Source organism: Anarrhichthys ocellatus, unplaced genomic scaffold (assembly GCF_004355925.1).
Source record: "Anarrhichthys ocellatus isolate YVR2014 unplaced genomic scaffold, GSC_Weel_1.0 scaffold52, whole genome shotgun sequence".
NCBI lineage: Eukaryota > Metazoa > Chordata > Actinopteri > Perciformes > Anarhichadidae > Anarrhichthys > Anarrhichthys ocellatus.
Window position 1 is genome coordinate 470,240 of NW_022280082.1, and position 25,767 is coordinate 496,006.

The 25,767-nt window shown below is 42.1% G+C and overlaps 1 protein-coding gene across 1 annotated transcript in view; it reads left to right on the forward strand.

The window, feature by feature from the left end:
- Nucleotides 1-25,730, forward strand: part of mettl24 (methyltransferase like 24) — a 26,928-nt gene extending 1,198 nt beyond the window's left edge. The window contains exons 2-5 of the mRNA XM_031870403.1: nucleotides 11,658-11,756; nucleotides 16,534-16,667; nucleotides 20,611-20,836; nucleotides 24,757-25,730. Of these exons, the coding sequence (XP_031726263.1) occupies nucleotides 11,658-11,756; nucleotides 16,534-16,667; nucleotides 20,611-20,836; nucleotides 24,757-25,074 (777 nt within the window). The 3' untranslated portion in view covers nucleotides 25,075-25,730. The remainder of the gene's footprint in view (nucleotides 1-11,657; nucleotides 11,757-16,533; nucleotides 16,668-20,610; nucleotides 20,837-24,756) is intronic.
- The last annotated feature ends 37 nt before the right edge of the window (nucleotides 25,731-25,767 follow it).

A 25,767-nucleotide genomic window follows, 5' to 3' on the forward strand; every position in this document is an offset into this window, starting at 1 on the left:
ACACACACACACACACACACACACACACACACACACACACACACACAAATCTGTCTTTCCTTGACATTCTTCTCTCTTTCAATCCCCGATTTCCTCTTCTCTAGTGAGTCTTCCTTCTGATACTTTGGGGCAACAAATGCTTGTCTTTAAATCTTTAATGACCAAAACCAACGAGACTGAGGAGCGACAGCGTTTTAAAAGCTGTTTTAAAATCACTGCAAGGCTATTATGCCACATCGAGGGAAGGGCACTTGTGTGCCATCAATATTACATACCACCATATGCTCGACACAAAATTTGTCACATAAGTTGCCCTGAAGGGACCCTGATGAAATTGATGTGTCATATGCTACAGCCATTTAACTCTCTCTCTCGATATCTCTTTCTATCTACACCTCTTTTCGCTATTTCTTGCTTTAGTCTCTCATCTCGAAGATCACGGTTGCTCTGTTGCTCTGTCATGTTACCTTGTCCCCGATGTTCGTGCTCTCATCCTCCCTCTTGCTTTTTTATCTCTCCTGTCTGTTTCAATTTAAAACTTCAGTCTCGCATAACACTTCTAACCCATATATATATTTTCTCTTCTCTCTCTCTCCCTCTCTCTCTCTCTCTCTCTCTGTCTCTCTCTGTGTCTCTTTTTCCCGGGTGCTCACTAGCTCACAGCCTGCTCTCTCCTCTCGGCACATATTAATGCACCGCAGATGAAATAATGGGCTGGAAAGCAGGAAAAGTTGCTCTGCAAGGAAGATGATGAGTGGTCTTGATGAATAGCAATGGAGAGATTCAAGAGAACAATCCTAGATAAGCTCAGTTATCAGTTTGCAAGGTGGAAAATTCTCTTTATAGCCTGAAGTTATCTTTATAAAGCTGTGTCCATGATGCCATTCTATGCACTCATTGATTTCAGATGGTCTGGGTTACATCAATGTTTAGAATAGAGTTGCAGTGTACTGCTGTAAAAATGAGAGGGTCTGCGGGCCTTCTCCCAGACAAGATGTTTGGCATGCCATTGAAAAGGGATTTCATCAGTTTAGGCCAACAGTTTGAAACACAACATGCATTATTTCGTATTTCTGTTAGCCTGCCATGATGTTTGGCATGTTAACCACAGTGTACCTGTTTCTGCTGTCAACACATTGTGGAAATTAGTACTATTAGTACAAGACATATGAAATTGTTATTGTTATACATTTAATATAATCCATCAGTATGAGACAAACACTTGTATTGTGGTTGGAGACACTCTGTTATTCTTCTTCTAAGAAATGTTGATTAGGTTTTATCACCTGTTTATGGTTACATATGGAGTTTCATTTCAGTCTCAATCATAACGTTTTCTCTTTCACATTATGTGGTTGATTGATGCCATTTTTATGGCATACCAACAACTAACTACACAGTGACGGAGCATCGCAAACACAACACCAGCTGCTCTGTTATCTCTGCTGCAGTTTGAAAATGGCAAAAGTTCAGGATTTATTTTTTAAGAAAAATCATTAAGAAAGGCATTCAAGAAACTGTAGCGTAGATATGAGACAGGACAGACTGTTGCTGACAAATTCAGCGAGAGACTGAGAGAGATAGAGAGCTTAAGGGACTGTTTTAGTAATAACCAATAAAGGAAATCTAATCTCTTAGCTGTCAGGCATCCACGTGAATACGCTCACACACATCCTCTTTGATCATTTACCTCTTGCAGCCTTTCTTCCCCACTGAGGAAACGAGGAGAGGGATGACGTGTTAAATTATACACAGATGTGAAATGTGTTGATCCAAACAACAGCAGCAATGATGGAGGGAGAGAAAGAGAGAAATATAGAGAAGAGCAGGAACAGCATGCATGCACTGATGACTCAGCCTTCTGACTTTAACACAGTAATAAACAGACTACTGCCCCTAAGTCACACTCCAACATATCTTTCCTGCTGAAAACTACTAAAAGCTTTGGAAAAGACAAGTGGCTGCCGGCAGCTTAAAAAGTTGGCGGAAGTCTCCAGATGACGCCATATGTTACTTATGCCTCCGACACTCATCTACTGCCATTGGTGGGAGCGGAAGTGCTGCTATTACCCTGGTTGGATGACAGAAGCAAGTACCAAAGAGGTATATTCTGAATTATTCTACAAATCGATATCTAGAATAAATAAATTAGGTCAGCAGAGTTGACCTCTATTGACATTCTGAGACGAGGCTGGTTCATCCATCTCAAAGAACTCTCCGATGACCTGGACCAGAATCAACTCATGTCTCTCACTGCTGTGAAATCCACACAGACTCAGATCTTAATATTTACTGGCTTCAACGGAACGGAAGATGACACACGTATACAGCCCTTTTCTCCCTGCTCTCCACAGCATCCCATTTCAGATGTAACGGTTCTGTGAATGTGTGATTCTACAGAAATTCTGTCTTAAAACTCACTCAGACATTTGTCCCAGATAGGTCAGCCGCCATTCAACATGTCACACACACTCAACATCAAAGCCCACAGGCAGGCGGCACATAGATCACAACAGAGAAGCAAAGTGGAACCATGCAGCCTTTCAGACCAAGCCTCCCAGTTTTAGAAGATTTTATAACAACATGACACACTAAGACCGCCAGCTGAAATGATCATCCAGTGACGAAAAAAGGTAATCGGTGCAACACCACGAAATACTCATCTTTTATTCTTTTCTTTTTAAATGATCCAGCAGAGGGGAATTAAATAAACACAGCAATGGCCTTTGAGTTGACTCTATCACTCTGTTTGGATAAAACAGAATACTTTTGATGGCATTAATTGATTCCACCAATAAACACTAATAAGCCGGAGCAGCCTGCACTTTAAATCAAATGATTTATTTTAATTAGATGGGGCACAAGTTAAATCTATCTGCAAGGCAAGTACTAATTACTTGCACCTGAACGTTGATTAGTTCAGTGTTGGGATGAAACCAGAACAGAAAAAGCCACTTTGTGCTGTCTGAGCCAACCGCTGCCAGTCAGTATTTGGCCCCCAGTGGAATTTGTAATGCAGAAACCCGATGACCTTGGTCATGTCTTGGAAAGCTGAAAGATTTCGGATCAACAGAGGGGGAGGAAGAGAGAGAGAGAGAGAGAGAGAGAGAGAGAGAGAGAGAGAGAGAGAGAGAGAGAGAGAGAATTTGAAGGTTGCCTTCTGTAATCCCAAAGGTGTGACTGGAGTCAGTTCTCAGGCATCTTTAACCTCTGTCAGGCTGACCTGAGGAACCAGTGAGTCACAATGAATCAAGGGCTTGGAAGCTGACATGTCACCTGGGTCACACTCGACTTTCTGTTCTTGAGCTGAAAATGTCATCTTTTGCAAACAGCGCCTGTAGTGCAGCTGCCGTCCCAACTTGAGTTGTTTACACACTTATATTGACTGATATTACAAAAGCCTTCATGACCAAGACAATTCATGGCGTTTTGATGTGACATTTATCTAAGCAAAAACATGTGTGTTTATTCACCACAGAGTGAATTATTTTGTCAGTGAAGCTGTAACTGAATTGTTTATAATACTATAATATATATAACAATAATAATATATACAGTATATACACGTATATAGCTAGAGTGCCAGAGAGTGAAAATAAAATGGAACAGTTCAACATTTTGGGAAATTTGCTATGATGAGAACAATGATACCACTCCAGTATGATATTGATCTTCTCATGTGACTCTCAGCAAAAAAAGCAAATTACGCTTATTGTCCAAATGTCAAACTATTGCTTTAAGGTTGTCTTCAATTGCCACATAAGGTACTGTAGAATCCAAAACTTCCAGAACATCTTTTAATTGTTGTTGAAAACAAGTGCAAACTACCCAGCTGGAATGTTAGGATCACAGGCACCTAGAAAGCAGCTTACATGTACAAGGTGTTATAACTCCAGGCAGATGAAATACATATGTTTAGACATGCGAGCCCCTTGATTTCCTACATTTTTGGATCATATAACTGCAGTAGCATTGCATCACTCCTTATGCACACACCAGCCACCCAGGAGGAGTAAACCCCTCTACACATGCACACAGCTTTGCTTGCTCAATGCTAGATTAGTGTTCAACTAAGGAAAACAAGCCGGCCTGGAATCTTTGCCAAGTTAAGGGGGGAAGAAGCACAAAGAGACCTTTCAGATAATCAATCACCCCTTCTCGTCAAAGTTACAATAATATGACCACCTTTGATCACCTTGAGCAAGGGTTTACACACTTTTTAAACAAGAGAAACAGCTGAGGGGGTATCTGGAGGTGAGAAGATGTTACTACTTTTTTTTCGTCATACGTAGAAACATTATGGATACGAAATCAATCCCTGTTTGTTTTTTATTTGAATGTGAAACTATAGGCAGAGAAAAAAGTCTGAGGCCATAGTTGAGACCTGAAAGCGTCTGATCGCTGCTTTTAAATGTAGATCCATACAAGCCCTTCCTCAAACAAGAAGATCAAAACCATATGTTGCAGATGGAGAAACAGAAGCCACTTAATGCTCTAAATGTTATTGACTGAACAAACAGTGGGTCTGTTGTGTGCGCTAACTTGTACCGGACAAAGACTCCCACTGAAGGGGGGAAAAGTCAGTGTCAGACTGTCAATTCCAGAGTCTCCATCTCACAATACTCCCCTCAGATATGGACGCCTTGTCTGGAACATTCCAGAAAGTTCCCAGTCTCCCTCCCAGCTTATATGAATGAGTGCATTGACCTCTGAAATCACTCGCTCCCATCTTTACCACTCAATTTCACTGCCCCATCCATGTACACATGCACTCACACTCACCATGAATACCTACTTCTAGCAAATGTCACTTTGTGTGCCACCAAAAAAAGCCTGCGGTTTGTTTGTGTAGCAGAAATCCATTTCAGAAGCATTTGCCGTGCACCTTAGCCACATGTGTCTGGTTACAAAAACAACAGACGCCACAAAGCAACAGAGAGGGCCAGTGAACACCAGGAGCAATCGTTGAAAGAGCTTTTTGTTGCTCTCAGCCATATCTAAAACACCTTGAAAATAATGTTTCTGCCTTTCTGTCTCTCACTCAGTACATCTATTTGATAGCTGATACTGCGTGTTAATGAGAATGGAAAACATATGGAGAGGAAGGCACAGAGAAGGGAGATTAAATTATAAACACAAACACAAGTGGGGTGCTTGTGGAGACACCACTGCTCAGTAATAATGTTGGCAGGACTCTGATCTCACAAAACAAACATGAAAATTGACAATTATGCTATGACAAGGCTTGAATATACAACCCCCTTGCCATATCTTTCAATTCCTTACCATTTTCATATTTAGAATTTAATTCATGTGCAAGAAACAAACAGACAAATTGGCAAGAAAAGTAAAATGATGAGGATATTTCTGGTCTGTCTCAGGAAATGAATGTCATATGGTGCTCAGCGGGCTCTTTCTGCTCTTCCCAACTAGAACATCAAACACAGATCTCATATCTGGGATACTGTCCAGGAAGACATGCGCACACTCGCATAGATTGACGCATACACTCAGGCACACACATGCAGGTTTTAACGACAAGCCTGCTAACAATAAGACCCCATCTGCCTGTTAACATGCTGGCCAAGAGGGCACTGATTCAAACACGATACGAGTGAATCAGCCAGCATCGTGTCATCAACTGTGACGATCACCTTTTCTCCGAGTTCCATCCCCTACACAACCATTTCAATCCTTGTTGTAACTGTAATATCCCACTGTGGCTTTGTTATGTTAATGTGCTTCTATCAGCTACATGCATACTTGTACTGTAAACCTTGCTTTAAATGACAGCTGCTATCTTCACAGCCTTACTACTGAATGTCTTTCCATAAAACGGGGTTTTAAAAGGAAAGAAATGTACCTACCCTGTCCGTTTTTGCAACCATTATCTAATGAATTTATGTTTCATTCAACTCAGAAAGTGTCCTCTTATCTGACATTTAGTTGTGTGTCATGGTACTCAGGCATTGATATGGTTCGATTCAGCACAGTATATATCGAGTATGCTTGTGAAGATGTACCTGGAACAAAAAACAGGAAAAATGCAAATGCTTCGCATTGGCAAGACGGTACCATGTAGGCGATGGCTTAAAGTGCTGAGCGAGAAAAGGCTCACGCAGGTCTTCGATCAGCTTTGATTTACAACACGTGGGCAGATGGTGCTACTGCCAAGTTGTGTGCAGAATGACGAATGAGAGTGTGTGTGTGTGTGTGCTGTAATGTAACACAGTGTTGGACACATGAATGCAAAGCCTCAATGTCAAATAATATTCAGAGGTTAATTCAACTCCCCCACTTTAACAATAAACCAGGATTGCTGCAGCCATTTTCCAAATTTCTTTCTCTTTTCTCTCTTTCTGGTAAAGGCATACCAGATGTGGGTTTGTCAGATGCCTTTGAGACTAAGGCTAAACTCTTCTGAGATTACTGCCTTTATTAAAAAAGATCAGCGTAATCATCCGCTTTAATTCTGTTATACCTTCTCTGTCTCTCACTGTACTCTGGCAGCGAGCTGGGATTGGCCAGCGAGCGGAGTAGAGATGAACCTGCAGAAAACCGAGACAGATGGGTCTGATCCGACTGCCAGCCTCCCCAATCTACCAGATTAGTCAGAACGATAGAGCTCAGTAAGGCAGATTCTTTGTGATTATCCTGTTTACAACTACAGTCATGCTGTCAGTATCAATCCTCTCAATATACAGATTTTATTTTGCTCTTGATGTAATAATCCTCTATCTTTTTGGTCTGCCACCAGCTGATTTAACATAATATGCATTCACTGAGACCGATGTTCTAAATACCCAGAATGCAGCAGGTGTCTGATCCGACCACTAACAAACCTGTCGGATACTCTTTTGCTTTGCAAACTTTGTAGCCTCCTTAAAGTCAGTCACAACAACGAGTGTAAAATCGAATCATCTGTCTTTTGTTGTCATCAATTCTCACTTGATTTACTCACAGTAAACATCTCTAGTACCTGCCAAAACTGTGGTTGACTACCACAACAACAATAATCACAAGATCATCATATCAAGAACCTAATAAATCTTTCAAATGACACAGAAATAGAAGGAGGTAAAGAGAGAACGAAAGCAGGATGAATGACTTCTGACAGATGATGTGTGTGATCTCAGCTCCATGTCCCGTTACACTATTCACCATCCATTATCATGTCATTATAACTATACACACAGTCCAAAAAAAACAACATTATGATGTACCTTTTGCAAATAATGTCTGTGATTTCTGAGTATTTCAGCAGCAATGTGGTAGATCCTCATTTGCCTAGTTTTTCTTCCTCATTTTTAGCCAATTGGTATGGCATGTATCAAGTATTTACTGTGAGGCGAAATATCCAATGACCTGTCTGTAAATGCAGTTATGTAAGTATTAAGTAGGTTTTATTTCCTAATAAAAAAATACTGGGAAATTGCTTTTGCCTTAGATATGATTCTGTTTTGTTTTAAATGCAATAAAGCTCTTTACTTTGTGATAAATGTTACATTAAACCAAAGTTCTGAGCGTCACAAACACAAAACATAGAATCTTTCTTCATATTTCCTGCAAACGCATTAGCACAGCCCCCATGGAGCACACGTCTTTGATAAAGTCTCTCAACTGGGTTCAGCAACTCCTATAAATCAAAGGGAGGCTAATGTGAATCAGCCACCTGCTGTTTCATTAAACCACAACGTCTCTGTCTGCCCACTTGTCCATGGCATGCCTTGACCTTCATTTGGCACAGATGCTAGGTACTATTCAGTTTTTTTACCCAAGCTGTCAAGAAAATATAGCCTGTCAAGGAGCATTTCCTATAACTTCAAGACACTCCATAGTGTTAAAATAATATTCCACACGGTGTTGACCTGAAAGCTTTGACCTCTTGACTGCACAGCTTGGTGGTACGTCTCGGAAGCGTCTGCAGTAATCGCAAAAAAAACACTCAGCCACCCTGGCACCCTGGCACTCTACCAACAGACGGGGCCGACTTGGCAGCACTCCGTCTGTGGCCTTATGGTTTCCAAATGGACAGACACTGCTCACCTGTGGCTGGCTCCTCCGTGACATTTGATACACCTGAGACAATTTGTTTACTCAAGCACTGCCTGTGTCCTCTGAGATGATCTGACCACACAGTCATCGATCGTTATGTATTGACTTTTTTTTATTCTTGGTGTAAATCCATATACAGGTGTAGAACTCTTCTTCTGCCTTCACAATGAGGCACATTTCCTCCTCTGTTTACAAGTCCGTCTCCCCCTCCCCTCTACTTCCCTTCTCCTCCCCCTCCTTCATTGTTCTGGCAGACCGTCCTCTCTTGTTTTATCCAGTCATCTCTTGTCCACCCATCCATCCTCTTCTCCCCAGGGGATTATTCATGCTTGGCCTGGCTGCTCACACTTCTCTCACACCAGGCTGAGAGGCACAGATCCACTAACACATCCTGCTCCATCGAGACATGCAGGCCCCGTAACAGAGCAATCAAAAGGGGGGGCAAGGAGGAAATAAAACAAAAAAACTCCTTTTAAATTCCTAAGAGATGAAATGAAAAGGAAAGGCAAGTGTATCAGGATAAAAGACCGATAGAAAACAATTCAGTTCCATTTTATCCCTGACCTTGTTCTATTAACTTTGTCTGCAGTTAAATTCAATTAATCATCTCCTTATTTAACTGAGAGTTCATCTGCTGTCAGTGATCACAGTTCAAATGACATGTCGAACCCTTTCAGGTCTCAGATTGTCACCTTTGAGCTAAAAAGAACTACAACAACTGAAGCAAATACCTCAACTGACATCAGCTGACAACTGACAATTCCAATGTTATTACACCAACAGATTTCAGTTTACACACTTGAACTGCTACTAATTTCTTTGAAGACCTCCACTTCAACTGATCCTTCAAATTCAATTCATCACTTGCTTTTTAAACTGACATTTCAATTCCTTTCAGTGCTTGAAGGCAAACCGAGCTTTCAACTTCACTCGGCACTCACTCTAAAACATCAATTTCTTTCAGTGAAAATTTTCAGCTGCAAACACACTACTACTAAATACTTTTTTTTGGAATGCTTATGCTGAGGAGGTTGCTGTATCTAATGTCATGGGATTAAGGGCTAAACAGCTGAGGCTCGACAGTTCTGAGTGATGTTCTGTGTTTGTTATTAACACCTCGGCTGTCCCTGAGCCGCTGATGACTTGTTGTTGCTTGACTGAACATGGGGCTTAACACTAATCTCATCTCTGCTAAATGATGAGTCAGCAGTTTGTAAGAGCTCATAGACATGTATAGTTTAATGCGCGCGCACAAAATATCTATATTGGATGTCAGTTTTAGCACATGCAGCAAAAAAACAAATGTGTCGTTAGATAAAGGTTGCATTTATTTTTCACCAAATAACCTCACATGAAAAGCCCGCGAGGAAAACAGACATGGATTGAAAACCCGAGTTGTACGAGTCTGACACCGGCTGCTTTCCAGTTATGTCTTTGAACGAGAAACCTCGGATTCCGTTGCCAAAATATGCCAATATTTCCATTCCTTCTCTGCCATGCATTTCAGGGAGAATGTGTATGCATTTGACCCACACTCTGTCCTTTCCTTCTCCACTTTTTGTTCCTAAATCCCACCTTATACACTGCAAACTCTCCATGGGTCCATTGTCCCAGATATCTGCCACCTGATCAGCAGTCCTGTCCCAACCTGTACCAGGCTGATGTATGGGGCCTGATAGGTGAGCTTTGCAGGAAGGACTCGGAGTTGCTCACTGCTGCATTTTTGGACCAGTGTGGCCTTCACATTTGAGGTTTTCTTTTGCTATGAGATCTGAATCAAAATGTTATGGAGGAACTGTGGAGGCATAGTCGTAGGTCAACAGTTGAAGGAGAAAATTAAATATCCATACATTTATCACCCTATTTTTCCTGCAGGGTGATTATGTTGATGATCACCATTGCATTTATTTCATACTGAGACGCAGAGTGTAGGAGCCAGAGGAGGAAAGACAGAAAAGGAAATAGAGGGATGACATGATGGAGAGAGGAGGGGAAGAATTGAAGGCTGAATGCCAAACAGTGAGTAGTGTTGCGTGGATCCAACACTGCAGCCATTTAAGGGACAGCTGATTCTCTGTGTTGGCAGATCCAGGATCGGCATCACTGGAAGAGGAAATGACACACATGGTGCTACCATAGATAATTCACAAGTGTGTAGTTGTACATGTGTATTGAGAGGGAAAAGACAGCCCTCGCATAGAAAATGGATTAGTAGATAATCATTGCATGGTTTCAGATCTATATGTGCAGATTCATAATGTGTGTACAGAAATGTTTGCACCTTGCAAATCCATACGTGTATATGTGATGTTTTGGCAGCATGTTTTCTTAATTTCCATGCAGATTTAGATTGTAATGAATTGAACTCTACAGTATGTAAACAATCCACTGGCTTGTATCATGAATTAAATATGAGGGCGTTGACCTTTACACTATCTCAATTATAACATCACACTAAGCCACTTTTGTTGAAATAACAGTGTCATTGTAAAGCAAAGTGGCTGAGCAATGACGCCCCATTGTGTTGAGCCTGCAATCACGAAGCTAAACTGACGGGCAGCAGTGGGTGACTAGAGAGAGAGTAAGAGAGAGAGAAAGAGAGACAGCGAGAGAGAGAGAGAGAGAGAGAGAGAGAGAGAGAGAGAGAGAGAGAGAAAATATGTAATTGGAGTCATGGAAATATGGGTGTGAGTTACAACACAAAATTATTTTCCGAAACAGACCTGTTGTGCCCTTTACAGATTGCTCACCCGATGTGCCCACAGCATCAAACAGACCCAAACATGATCTGTTTCACGAAGCCAAAAAATTATCTGTGGCAAAACCATGGAAAATCTGAAACTGCAGTGCCCATAAAATACTGATGAAGGCAGGAGCGTTTCAGGCAAGGCCGCACTCTAACGTGAAATCACCCAGGATAATTTGTACCGGGGGGTGCTAATGAAATCGGGCCATGTGTTTGACCCAAGAACTTATTGTGCAACCAGCAAATGCATCATTATGTTACACCCCTGTAAGGGGAGATACAAAGAAATGAAGCAGGCAAGATGTTGCTGGCTTCTCGGATCCTCTTTTCCTTCTCTCTCCATCTCATTGCCTCTCCTCTAATCATAAACAGACACATTCCTGTAGAAAGCAGGCTGTAAAGCAGAGCTCTGCCAGGTTTTAGGAATGTGATAACACAGCAGCACTGAGCTGCTATAGCCATACTGACGGGGACATAAGTCTTATTTTTCCACTGTGAAACACAGCCGGACTTTCTACATTCGATCTTTTTCACCTGTATACCTTGCAGCGCAGAATGCATGAGGATAAATAGCAGCCCCATTTTTACTAAAATAACAATGGAAATCAACTTAAGCAGCTTATTTGTCACTAACACACAGGTGGGGGGAAAAAAATCCTCCACTCAGCACATTGTGACCTAGTTCCATCAGTATACACAAGTGGGTTACAATACCTGGAAGAATAAAGCTCCCTTTGTTGTTGTCCTTGCACTGGATTTCTTTGATTGGCCTACTTTGATGTTAATTAATTTTCAATTGTCATGCACTATTCGTTTGTTAATAATCACGTACGTGTGTGTGTGCGCTCCACTACAGAGTCCTCGGTGGCATATAGACTTGGAGCCCTGGGCCGGTGAGAGTCATACTCTGGAGGAAGAAGCTAAAAGGTTCCTCGACTACATCACAACACCCCAAGTGAGTCATCGTGGTTTGAATTCTTACTATCGAAAGCTCCAGTTGTATATAACTACTTCATTTATTTCGTGTATTTGAAAGGGACCATGTATAATATTAAAAATAAATATTGTCACTTGCTGTGATGGAACGTAACTGCAGTAAGTGCATTTCCTACCACTGCTGACTGGCCAAATAAAGTACAACAAATAAGAACAGTACAATCCGATATAAAAGATTTGCAGAGCAGATATTAAGATGTAACAGTATTATGAAAGTGGAAACAGAAAACAGGATTGTTGGTGTCTTGGCACTGTTATCACTGCTGATTTTATGTAAAGACAATCCGAAAAAGTCTTCACAGGGAACAAAAAATGTGTTTTTTGACAAGAGCTGTAAGTTCAATTAGTCATAACTGCACAATTCTTGGCCTACAAGTCCCTGGTTACTCAGTTTTTACCTTGAGCTACTGTTAATGTGGTGTCTTTTTGTTTTTCTGTATTTGTGATATTGACTGTACTTGATGCTTTGCTACCAGTTATTTTCCATCAGGGAACACAACATCCTAAAACGTGTACTGCTTTAACTCAAGGTGAACTAAACCCTGAAACCAAATGCATTAATGTAGCATTAGGACTGTAATTTGAAGACAGATAATCAGAGTAGTTGTTGCTTTTTAAGGCCAGATAGTGCATTATTTTGACAGGTCTTTGTTGTATGTATATCAGAGTGAGCCTGTAACTATCAGTCAATGACTGAGCTACGCTGGCACCTCTTTCACATTCAGCTCAGTTGTCTTGCTCGACAGTACACACATAATTCATTACTCTATTGATTACCATGCAGATTAAACTCAGAGCCCCTCTATTCATATTTAATCAATGAGATGTTGTGGTTTGTTTGTTGGTTTATGTCAGTATTAAATGACTATAAATCGATTAAGATCTTCAGCATCATAATTTGAGAAATATTGAGGGATTGAGAAAGCCTGTAATTCAGTGCCCTTGTCCCTATTGTGAAGGTAATGCAAAGACACACGTTTCATTTTCACTTTCCAAAACATAGAGGGACATTTTTTGGATTACATTTGCTGCTGTTTTTATTGTAAAAGAAATTGCCTTGGGGATGAATCGTCAACTTATCTTTTTCCCTCACACAATATAACGAGAACACAGAGTACCCCACTCCAAATGACTAAGCAAACGTTCTATATCTTTCACAGCAGATATTCAGCTCATAATGAATTAGCCTTGGGTGTGTGGGTGTGTGTGTGTGTGTGTGTGTGCGTGTGTGTGTACACGTGTGTGCAGCCACTTCTGCATTTTTGTGTGTGTGAGCGGAAGAGACAAGGACAAGAACAGAGAGAAAGGGATCGTCTGAGTATGTGTGTGTGTTTGTGGGAAGCTGTTGAAGGGAACTGTCCATCATACACACTGACAGGAAAGGGTGGAGGGAGTTGGAGGGGGCATAGCAGCATCTTCAGCTGTAATGCTGACTGACACAGTGCCTGGTGGAGCTGTTACTCAGAGAGATGGCCTGCGACACAACTGCCCAATCAATAGGAGTCAGTGTATCTTGCATGCATGCATGCACCAGCACACACAGATAAGAGGAAGTATAAAAGTCTTTTTTTAACAACATAAAATAGACTTTGGTATATTTTTTTCTTATCAGCTTCAGAACAATAAGTAGTTCATTCATTACAATGTGTGCTTAATGAAAACAGGTACATTTTAAGTATTCAGTGAACCAGTGTTCAGCAGTCATCAGTTCAATGCCTAGCCCGCAGATGTGAAGTGGCAAAATAATCAAGAGTGATTTTGCATTTCATTGCACACTGTGCATTGTGCTCTGACGAATGCTTTCAGCTGGAACACATTAACAATGACAACCATAATGAAGCGTGTTCCAAATTGATTTAAATACATGATTGTGCCACCCACATGTACAGCACAATAATTGTGCCTTTTGCAACAAATACACATCAGGTGACACTGCACTTGACTCAGCTGGTCCCATTCTGACCTGTCACTAAACGCTGTTTAGAGGGGACCTGGTACCGAACTGGGAAAGACCTACATGAGACACGTCCTGTTGGTCCACTGGGATAAGCATTGGAGTCTGGTGCACATGCACCTGGTACTGAGGGTACTGGGATCAGATGGTTGCTGCCGGACAGAGCTGACAGATCCATACCGGTAGTGAGGGAGACCTGGGAATGTCTCGCAGTGATCCCCCATCTGCAAGATCTTTAATTCCCACTTCAGAAAAAAGTTCTCATGCTACTTTAAGTTGTGGTCAGAAAGTCGTTGATGCCTGTAATTGTGGCAACCTAGGACCCCGCTGGTGGACAGAACCAGAAGAAGGAGGCCTTTTGGGCTTGGTTGGCACAAGGGTCTCCTGAAGCAGCAGACAAGTGCCATGGGACCAGAGGTGCTATGGCTTTGGTGGTAGCTGAGGCAAAAACCTGGACATCGAAGGTGTTCAGGAAAGCTATGGAGAACGTCTGGCAAACCGTCAGATGACTCAGGAAGGGAAAGCAGGGTTCATCTCAGGAGAACTGCTGACCCTGACTGGGGATATTGTCGCGCAGTGGATTGTCGGAGCACTTTGAGGAACTCCTGAACCCGACCAGCACATTCTGTGGAAGTTGCACACATTGCCTGCATAATCACACTGCTCAGCCTTCCTGGGAGAGCTAATGCCATGGTGCTGGAGAGGAGGCTCTAGGGGGAGCAATGGGCATTCGGTCCTGGTGGTGGAACAGTGGACCAGCTCTTTAAACTAGCAAGATTAGATTAGTAGAGAGGTCATGGGAGTTTGCCCATCCAGTCCACATCTGTTTTGAGGACTTGGAGAAGGCTTGTATATTGGGTACTGAGCATGTTGCTATGAGCCATCCATTCCTTATATAACAGGAGTGAGAGCTGCATCTGTACTCTCCATAAGTCAAACACATTTTCAGTGGGTGTTGGGCTCCACCAGGATTGTCCCTTACCACCGGTTCTAGCTGTGATTTTAATGGATAGAATCACGAGGCGCAGCCGAGGGAGGAGAGTGAGCTGTTTAGGGACCTCAGAATTGCTTCTCTCCTTTTTGCAGATGATGGGTTCTGTTGGATTGCTTCCTCTGGGCTGGGAGTGGGTTGCTAGCCCAAGAAGCTATAAAGTATATTTGGGTCTTGTCCACAAATAAAGGTACAATTAAATGGGAAATCAATAAGCTAATTGGTGCAGCATCAGAGGTAATGCAGGTGTTGCACCAAACTGAGCTGAGCCTGGAGGCAAGGCTCTTGATTTAGCAGCTGATCTTCGTTCCAACCCTCACCTCTGGTCATGAACTTTGGGTAGCGACCAAAGAATGAGATCGCGGATACAAACAACCAAAATGAGTTTCCTCTATAGATTGGCTGGGCTCAACCTTAGCGATAGGATAAGGAGCTCAGACATGTTGAGGGAAATTGGAGTAGAGTCGCCACTCCTTTGAATAATAAATGAGCCATCTGATCGAGGTGGCTCCTGGGCACCTTCCTCTGGAGGTTTTCCGGGCTCGTCCAAATAACAAGAGACCCCGGGGATGACCCAAGAATACGCTGGAGAGATTATATCTCATCTGGCTGAGAAATGCCTCAGGAAGCTCCCAGGAGGAGCCAAAAAACGTTGCTGATGACAGGGACATCTGGACTACCATGTTTGGTTAGAGCAAGGAAATGATGCCTAAGAGGTTTTTTTGAAGCTGCAAAAAACTAACTCCCTTCACAAGGGAATTCAAACATGCACAAATAGAAGTTTCAAATGCCATTTTTAAGTTAACAACAGATGCGGGTTTATAAGAGGCTGGCATACAGTGCTAATCGTTCACAGGCAACAGAATACCTTTCGAAAGCAATTATTATTTCTCCATTGCTTCATTGCTTAACCTGAGAGAACTCTGTAAACGGTTAGTGTTAGATAATACACAGTAAGTATTAATACAAGAACGTTCACACAGACTTATACACATCGTATCTTGTTTACACAAGAATGGTGTACAGTAGAACCATAGATTTATGTTTCATATAATCATGTCTGAGACAATATTGTTCCTCCCTCTGCAAACTGACCCTCTGCCGCAGACGGCGCTTAAATAAATTAGACATCAAACATTTGAGCAGAGGGTCCTGTACTAAAGCTTAGTCCCTTGTAAAACTGCAGACATACACACAATCAACACGCTGACACGTATGCACATGTTTACTGTCTGTGTGTAAATAGTTTATGCAAGTGCATATTTTACCAAAACATACCCACAGAAACACTCTGAATGGAAAACAACCTGCACTCCCCTGTTTGGAATTTTCAGCATATTAAGTACATGTGAAAAACTTCAATCTCCTCTCTCTTCAGTCTCTCACTCTACTGCTGGGAGACTTGGCAGTGCTGCTGAGTCATCTGCCCCAGCTGCGCATCATGATGAATAGTATGCATAACGTTGTTCAACACTGAGGCCCAAACACAGACTGGCCCAAGGTCAAATTCAGTAGCAGTCTCCAGTGAGGTATCGCATTTGTGTTCAGATATTTTGAGGAAAAGATGTTCATCACATTAGGACTGTTTCTGAGAGTGCCACTCTTGGCTTTTAAATGCTGGTGGGATTGTTTACACTTACTGGGACTCCATTCATTGCTTTTTTTTCAGATTGTACATTACATTTACAATACAGGACTCACAGTTTGAGCCAGGGAACAACATAAGCTTGACGAGAAACTCTAGTTCTCAATATCGGAATTGGCTGTTATAATATGTCTTTATGTGTTTAGGTGTCGTGTGCATCGTTGACCGGTGAGAAAGCTGCTCAGGAGGGGACCAAAGCTGCCTGGGCTGCATGTCTGGACCCCAAGTACAGCCTGACCCACAGGATACAAGGCAAACACTGCAGGGTGTACTCTTTTGGGTGCGTACAGACAAACATTTCCATATTCCATCCACTGAAGACATTAATTCCCTAACTCGAATGTCACACTCACCACCACATGTTAAAATGTCAACCTTTATTCGAACACCCAACCCTAATTGTAATCAGTTATACAAAATAAGCTATGTTCTGTACATTAGCTTTGAGACAAGCTGTCATGTACTGCATCTGTAGAGCAACAGGATTGTTCCCAACATTCATTTTCAGTCAGTGAGCTATCTGCAGAGCATCTGGTTCTGTGACAGGCTGCGATATATCTAGTCACAATTGCCGCTGTTGTCATTTCACCCATGACAATTTTCTTCTAAGAGCAGAAATTCTGGGGTTTCACTCACAATTTCTTCAAAGAATGAAGGCTATTCTCCACACAACAGAAGAGGAGTATCCCCGTCTCCACGTACCCTGTTGGCCTAGTCTTTTTATGTCTTCCAATTTCAATGACTAATTGGTCACTGAGCCTGTATTTATTCAGGATCTGTCTATCTCTGACAGAGTAGAAATATTCACTTTTCTTGTGCCATGTATCAGTTAGGTTTCTATTTCTTTGTGTATTCGGGGCAATTTGATTTGTTGAAAGAACACAGCAATAAGAGTAAAGATAATCCTCTGTCTGCTTTAACTGTACCTCCACCTGGAACGTCGCATGCCCTCCACCTCTGCTTCCTCTCCTTGAGTGGCAAGTAATCTTGAATGGAGCCAGCCAGGCCACCAAGGTATTTGACCTTCTTAAAAGATTGGAGAGACAATCACTCCCAGTTGGCTTTGCGTCGTGGATCAGCTCAGCCCGGTTTCTGCCCTGCTGGGCCTCCACTGTGCTGAGGTGCTGCAGGATTTTTCTGCAGGAGCGAGAGGGAGTTTATTAATTGGACTGTTGAGAGACAGCACAGGTGTGCTGGCATGAAGGCAGGCAGGGTACAGATACTGATGCGGGAGGAGGCGATGGGAGATGGGAGGGGCTGCTTTTTATGACTTCCTGCCTCTCTATGGTGGGGGTCAGGGGTCAAATGGAGGCATTCGAGAAAAACATATCTGACATCCTCTGGCTGACTGATGGGAAGTCGCTCATGCAGGCAAGCTACATGGGCATTCACCAAAAATAAAAAGAATAGTATGCATCCTCTCAGTCATTTATGCAAACATTTGACCTGAATATCAGTTTGGGAAAATGTGACTCACAGCTCTAATTGTCACGTCAGCGAAAGTCACATTACCAGTATTCCTTCTGTCTAACTGATCCATTAAGACCTCCGGAAGGAATTCAATCCACGCTTAGTTGAATCCTCAACTCTGGCTTATACAATACAACAGTGAGTCGACCTAAAAAATGGAATTCTATGACAAATAGATACTTCAGGAGTGACAAAAGAAAAGTCCAAAGAGCCCAGTTAGTACAGCAGTTTAACAAGGCAAGCTGCTCTCTGAAGTTTCACTTTTCTGGATACGTCAAGTGATCTTCTCCTTCCCATGTCCCTTATCTAACCTAGATTCATAGTACACACACACACACACACACACACACACACACACACACACACACACACGCACACACACACACACACATATTCCATGGTCATGCTCTTGAATATATGCCAGGTATGCTGAGTATCCTATTCTCAGGAGACTTCTGCTCTCCGCTGTACAGGAGACTCACACATCCCCCTACTAAAGTCCACTGCTGCACGTAACTATGGCTTTAATAGAAACGTCAAATACTATTAAGTGTGTGTGTTCACTGTTGAACTCAGTGCATTAGGATGACTGTGTATGTACGGTTGTGTGTGTACTCCTGCGTGCTTATTTCGTGTGTTTTTGTGCGTGTGAATGGTTGATACGTCTCATTTGCATGCAGTTTAACGAGCCGTGGATGGCTGTGCCGAGGCAGGATGAGCAGCTGTTCTCTGATTGGTCTGTCACGTGGTGGTGGATGGGGGGGGGGGGGGGTTTGCTGGATATTTTTCCACATGAAAGACCAGCTATCCAACTTTCGCCTCTCGTACTCTATCTTACCTCTCTCGTCCTCCTTCTTCCTCCTCCTATACCGGTTTCAATCGTTTTTGATCATACATTATTTTTTCTCCTTATGAAGTAACAGATCAGATGCTGAAAGATCGTCTGAGAGGATGAATCATCCATTGTAATAAATTAAAAAAAGAGATTCTGACCAAACAAAGCAGGCATTGAAACTTGTGCATTCAGTCTGCTGCACTTTAACCATCTCAGTATAGCTGCCAATAGTGGCTCCAGAAGCTGCCCCATTGTTCCCTTTAGCTGAAGTGCCCTCCAAAGAAAAAATGTGGAAATAATAATTATCATTAGAATTGTGGCTGGTGTGATTAACAATTATTTTGTCCGAGTTCCCGGCTTTTATTCAGTGAGGGAGGATGTTTTTGTCTTCAGTGTTCAAATTCATTGATTTCAGTAACTGAGCTAAGCGTAGGTGTATCTTTGACTGAAGCCAAGGCTATGCACCTTAATTTAGCTTAGATCTTCACAACATCCGGAGACTGTTGACATTATAGTTCATTGCGAGGACAGGCGGACTAAGGGCTCCTTTTATCAGATTCACAATCCATTGGGTGTTTGTCACCCATCTCACACACACACACACACTTCACATCTTGTTGCCAGGACATTCTAGTCAACTATTTGAGAGTTACCGCTCTATAACTCTGTAGTCTATAGAGGATATTACAGCTAGTAGAGACCCTTCTTTTTCCGCACAGATGCACTATGAACCCCACTACTCCATGAGTAATCGAGTAGTCCCCCCTGACAGTTGTCTACAGTGTCACTGCAGTGATTCCTGGCTACAACACCGCAGCAGAAAGAATGGGGAAACTCTCAGGGAAGAATATGAAATATTTACTGTGGTAAAAAGAGATGTCTAGTTGCATCTCAATCTCTCCCATCTACGCATCTCTTATCTCCCTGCTCGTGGGATGCATGCGGCGACCCGGTGACTCATCTGTAAAAGACATGTACTGTAAAATGTACTCCCTCTGCCGCAATTACAGAATACAGCCGCAATACAAACTAGACACGAGGGAATGCGGAGACAGTGACTGAAGAAGGAAGAAAAGGAGAAAATGGCAGAATTGGAGAAGGGAGGGGTGAGATAAAGAGAGAACAGCAGTGAAAGAGGCAGTGGGAAAGTGAGGCACAGGAGAGCAAGAGAAATACAGAGAAACGTGTCTGTCTACTTAGATTTACTCAGCATATTTCAAAATGAAGAAGCACTCTTAGTTATTTATTTCTTGGCTTTTAAGTGGGCAGGTGAAGTCAGGGTCACAGTGACGGTGTGGTGTTTGATATGCAGCTTCTCTGTATTTCTGTCTCTGTGTGAACTTTTATTATGAGAATTCAGTATTTCAGTATCCATTGTATTTGACATTGTGCTGATGTTTCTCAACATTAAGACCACGTGTGTCGTAAGTCATGTTTCTTCATGTCACACAGAAGATGTTTGGGTCTTTGATGAAACCTTTTGTCTTTCAGAAACAGCATTACGATACATTTACAGTTTAAGCTCGGTTTACATTGGAATAAAAGAGGAAGACCTCCTACTGTGTAGTGCTTTGTAAGCCATTGGCCTTGGTGCTATTAAGTGATAGCGTGATGGGAAAGTGGATGGCTATATTTTGAGTTTACAAGCCATTCAGTAGATTTTACATTAAATTGGACACACTCAGATCTCACACTAGTGTTAGCATTTAGCTCAACGTAGTACAGCCGTTGTGGAGTCACTAGCATGGCTGTAGACTCGTAGTCTTTTTTATAAACACAGTGTAAAGACAAGCAGATGTACTTTGCCGAAATAAAAAATTTGTATTTAAATCAGGGCCTATCTGATCATCACTGTACATATTTTGGCATTAGTATTAATAAGTATTATACCCGGTGTCTTGCGTTGTGTGGGTTGCAGGTTGGGTGTAGATGATCGGTCCCTGGAGCGATCTCTCGCACGGGCAGGATGTGAGGTCCACTGCTTTGATCCCAGTCTGAAGCAGCCTCACCTGCAGCAGGCTGAAATGTGGCTTCATCGGCTCTCTGTAGACTGGAGGGATCCTAACCCGGCCATTGTCGCCCAGCGTCAGTACGCCAACACCAAGAAACTGGCCACCATCCTTAATGACTTTGGACACAGACAGGTAAGAGGTAGAGCATAAGTGGGATTGTATACAACAAGGTCTCTGGCTATAATATCAATTTATGAAGAATTCTGCCATTTTAAAATCACCTGGAACCATATGAAAGGGATCGTTCTTCCTGTGTCAGTGAGAGGTTTCAGGCACCGGCCCATTCCAGCGCACCCCACAACATAATACAGCCCATCATGATTCATTCTTCTGTTCTGTCTCAGGCTCCAGGTGGATAAATACACATATATCATTTAGTTTTCCTCCTTTAAATATTATCATACTGAATGTTACCTCTTTAAAGCCCCCCCCCCCCCCCAGGATTGTGTTCCACCTCATCAGATAGGGATCTGCATACAAGATCAAACATATGCACACACCAAGCCCACGTATAGCATGCATACTAATACATACTCATAGATAGATCCAACAAACATGCCTGTTTAGGAAAAGGCTGAGTGATTATTCAAAGAAGCCAAGCTTCTCTTACATTATGGTAATGAAGACACAGCTGAATGTCAGTCCGGCTGTTTTGTTTTCTCTGAGGAAACTTACATTTTTTTAACCTTTATCTAACCAGGATAGGATGTGATTACAGCATATTGCAGAAAATTTTCATTGCATAAGAAACTATTGTCTAGAAAAATGAGTAAATTCGAGAGGTTGTTTGTGCCCTGCTTGGTTGATACTCCCACTTGGAGTTGTCAAAGTCAGAAATGTTCAAATGTTACACATGGGGCTTAAAGTCATTGATATTTATTGTCCCCAGAGGTTAGATCCTAATGTTTTTGGTGACCCAGGACCTTTTGTCGAGCACCACCACTGGGTTAAAACCTTTACTTTTATACAAGCGCGTCAAAGTCTAATGGGCGGACTGTCATAGCTCCACTACTTTTATGCAACTAGGAATAAGAAAGTTGTTTTTTTAATGATTTGCTCAACCTAATGAGTCAAGCTGCTTTTTTCTACCTGTCCATATATGAAGAGTTAAATCAAAGCAAATCTAAATCAGCTGCTGGTGCAGAATGCAAACATGCTGCTCAATGATGTCTTTCCTACACACATTTAAAACTTGAGTTAATAATTATTTCTCTAGAGCCAAAAGCAAAGCATAACGGCTCATTCAAGGGACTTGGAAAGACATGAAGATTTTCTGAATGTGTGACAAGATATGAAGAAATAACCGTTGATGCGTGTATGCGTTCATGTGGGTGGGTTCGTACACCATCCTGTTTCATGGATGACAGTATCCACCTGTTTTAAATGCGAATCCACGCACACATCCTGGTAATGAGGTTTTAATGTACATAGTGTGCCAGAAGAGCAAGCAGCAACAGCAGCAGAACAGCTTCTCCTCAAAGGCTCTCGCCCAGCCGCTGTGACGGGAAAAGCAGCAGTGAAGAAATAGACTCACTCGGAAAGGTCAAAATATGCATTTGTGCAGCATTTCTTATCTGTATTCGTTAAAAACTACAAAGATGACTCATTCACTGAGCTCTGGTGACCAGCTGAGATACAGTCATCGTTACCACACAGGGACAAATGTCATGAGCAGAAATTCACATCTCATTTATAGAGAGAAACTGCATATTGGACCATTGATCATGTTGGTAAGTGGAAAATACAACAGTATCAGCACTGGCAGCGGTACTACCATGCTTAATGAAATGAAGCACTGCCAAATTACCAAGAGGTAGAAAACAAGCACAATATACTTCCATCTTTATAACCTTTTCTTTACCCATCTTTATATACTTCCATCTTTATAACCTTTTCTTTACCCATCTTTATATACTTCCATCTTTATAACCTTTTCATTTTCTGAACAAAGGGCCCAATCCTGCAAACCTCTCGGATGTGTAATTAAATATCTTCAATTGTGATCTGCTCTCTTGTGGCAGGCTCGCCAATGAAAGCATACAAAACATATAATAATAATAATAAAGGTCAGATAAGCTGTAATGTTTGTCTCTCTGGTTTACAAGTAAGAACAGTTGAATTATTGTGACAAGACTAATCATGTGGAACAACAGGAGACATTACATAATCGTCTTGTTATTAGCTAGGATTTGCCCACCATGAAATAAACACATTTCAGGCCAATTAACAAGCCGAAGCGTAAACTTCCGTTTAAAGTTATTTTCTCAAATCAGAAAACCTGTTTGTCTACAAAGACTCAGACAACTTTTCATCAAAAGAGTCTCGAAATTAAAATGTGTCCCAAAATGCTGCCTAATCCTGCGGATGCTTTACTGAAATAATTACCATGTGTATTTTCATCACATACTGTGCGAGGCACTTGGAGGAGAGGAAATATTTGCCTTATGGGTAAGAAGACTGTTTGCAACACTCTGACATTAATTCCTCAGCAGTGGATGGCAGGAATTTCTGTAGAGTGCAAAGACATTGTGCATAAAATACTATACTTTTAGAGCTTCATTTCTGCAATAATCCAAAATGCAATGGAAAAATCCAATTTTATTTTTTCTCTCAAGAGAACCAGTGTTATGCTAAGTTTCTGATTGGCCTAAAAACAAATACACCATCCCTGCAGCACATAGCATTTCATAAAACCAATTGCTATTGTTACATTTTGTTTTTTGTGGGAATAAAATAAACAAGTTATGTCGTGTTAATTAATGACATTTAGAGATGCTAGAAGATGAATCTTACTTTGCTCTCCAACCACAAGGAAACGGTCATCATCTGATTTCCTTCCGGCACAGTTAAGGAACCATTTAGCGATGCTCACGCTGCACAGCGGTACAGCAGTCATCTTTACAAAGCTCCAACACTATATGGACTGTGTTGCCAGGGCTTGTAACTTCTCCAGCAGACAGTTAATATTGGCAGCATTGGATCAGGGACCGTTGAGGCAGACAGGCAATTTATGTGGAGGAAAATAAAGCTAGAAAAAATGAAGCCATATGCTCTAAAAATAACATCCAACAATGACAAATGCACACAAACACAGCATGACGCATAATAAAAGCCACTGGCCTTAGACACAAAGTTAATACTTCACCTCTTGATGATGCCATATCATTTTCCTTCAGGAGGTTTCTGTCCAATTAAGCAACATATATGCTTGGGAGAGCTTTAAGGCCCACAGGGAGGAGAGAGGACAACATTTGGAGTTGTTCTCCATAGATAGCTGCTTTTTTAGAATTTCAGAGACTTTGTTCGGTTCCACTAATTAGGAATGGGAATTCTGTAGCGTCACCAAAGGCATCAGTTGTAAAGGAATTTCATGGTCACTTTAATACTTGTGCTGTCAGATGCCGACTGATGATGTTCTGAGTTTAGCTGCAGATATTTGAGCGTTTCCCACAATTAAAAAAAGACAGAACACTGTGAATTTCCTTTAGCTAGTATCTCATGTTATCTTTAAAGTAATAATCATTACCTCAGCCCCCTTTCTGATACATCTTGTAATCCAAATCTCTCCTCAGGTCTTATCACTACTAATTTACTGACATGATATACTAGCTGAGAACGTGCTGGGCCGAGAAGGAATAAAAGCACCGTCTCCAAATAGACTTTTAAAGACATAAAGGTCAGACAATGGACCTCTTTCGCAATCCAGAAGACTTAGAGGAATACCAAGATCCTGAGAATGTCCATTAAACTTTTGGCCATGCACAAGTCTCCTCATATGATATGACCTAAGGGTGCTATTAACATTCATCTTATGAAGCATTTCCTCTGTGCTCCGACACAGCAGGCCTTGTCAGGCTGCTCTCTCGCTCAATCCATCATCAACATCGCTAAAGCAAGAACAAAGGCCAAGCTTCACTTACTCCTTTTCATCCTTTAATAGCTTTTGCGTTGAATAATTCCACACAGTTAGGTGTAATTCCAGTGTTATAAAATAACTTGTTTATTACCTGAAGAAGAAAAACATCCAATGTGTTTTTTCCCCCCCGTTTTAGGTGGATGTACTGAAGGCAGATATGGAGAGCGCAGAGTGGAAGATTTTGGAGAATTTGGTGCTGGAAGGAGTTCTGGACTCAGTGGGTCAGCTGTTGTTGGAGCTTCACCTTCACTGGGCGGGCTTTGAGGTGGGCGGTGATGACCCGTCCGTGGTGCGGTACTGGTTCAGCCTGCTCAAGGAACTCGAGCACGCAAACTTCCGCCTCTTTCACGTCAACAGCGACCCAGCCAAACCTCACCTCTTTCTGCATAAGAATGTCCTGAATGCCAGCAGTGCTTACACCCTGAGCTGGGTGAACACGGAGTGGAAGCCTTGAGGGAAGCCAGACTGGAACAGCTTCTGAATGGAAATGTACATGTTTGCTCAACATGGAGTTTTAAATCGGAGCACAAATTCCTGTTAAAGCACGGCTGTTCCCCAACAGACTTCTCTTATCTTGCCTGACCTTTTTGCCTCAAAGTCGAAATTCGTGCTCACTTATCCTCCTGCTCTTCCTCTCCTAGCCTGTAATAACCTCAGCCGTGAAGAGGAGGCAGAGTGAACTGCCTCCAGAGGCTCTCTGTGTTCTACCTCATAGTGGCAGAGTTGTTGGCTGCAGGTCAGCTTCTTGACTCATCATGACCCCCGTCTTCATGATCCTAACAGCCAGTGATCCCCCCCCCGCCCCCTGCTATTAGACGACCTTTCCAGGTTACAATATTCTCACTCAACAGAACATGAGTTTAAGGAAGTGGATACACGATGTTAAACAGGGGCAAGTAGATGAAAAATCCTGCCTCGTTGTGACTATTTAATGGGGGGGCGGGGGCATTGGAGCTGCAGAACGTTGCAGCGAGGTCTCTGGATTTGTTCGGTGCGTTTGTTGGCTGTGTGGGCGAGTGTGTGGGAATAAGACAAAAAGAAAAGATGAACTCTAATTGTTTTTTTTTTTTCCTATAATAAAAACAATTGAGATCCACACAAAGAAGCTTTTTGTGTAGCCGTCACTTCCTCCTCCAGTTTTCTTCTG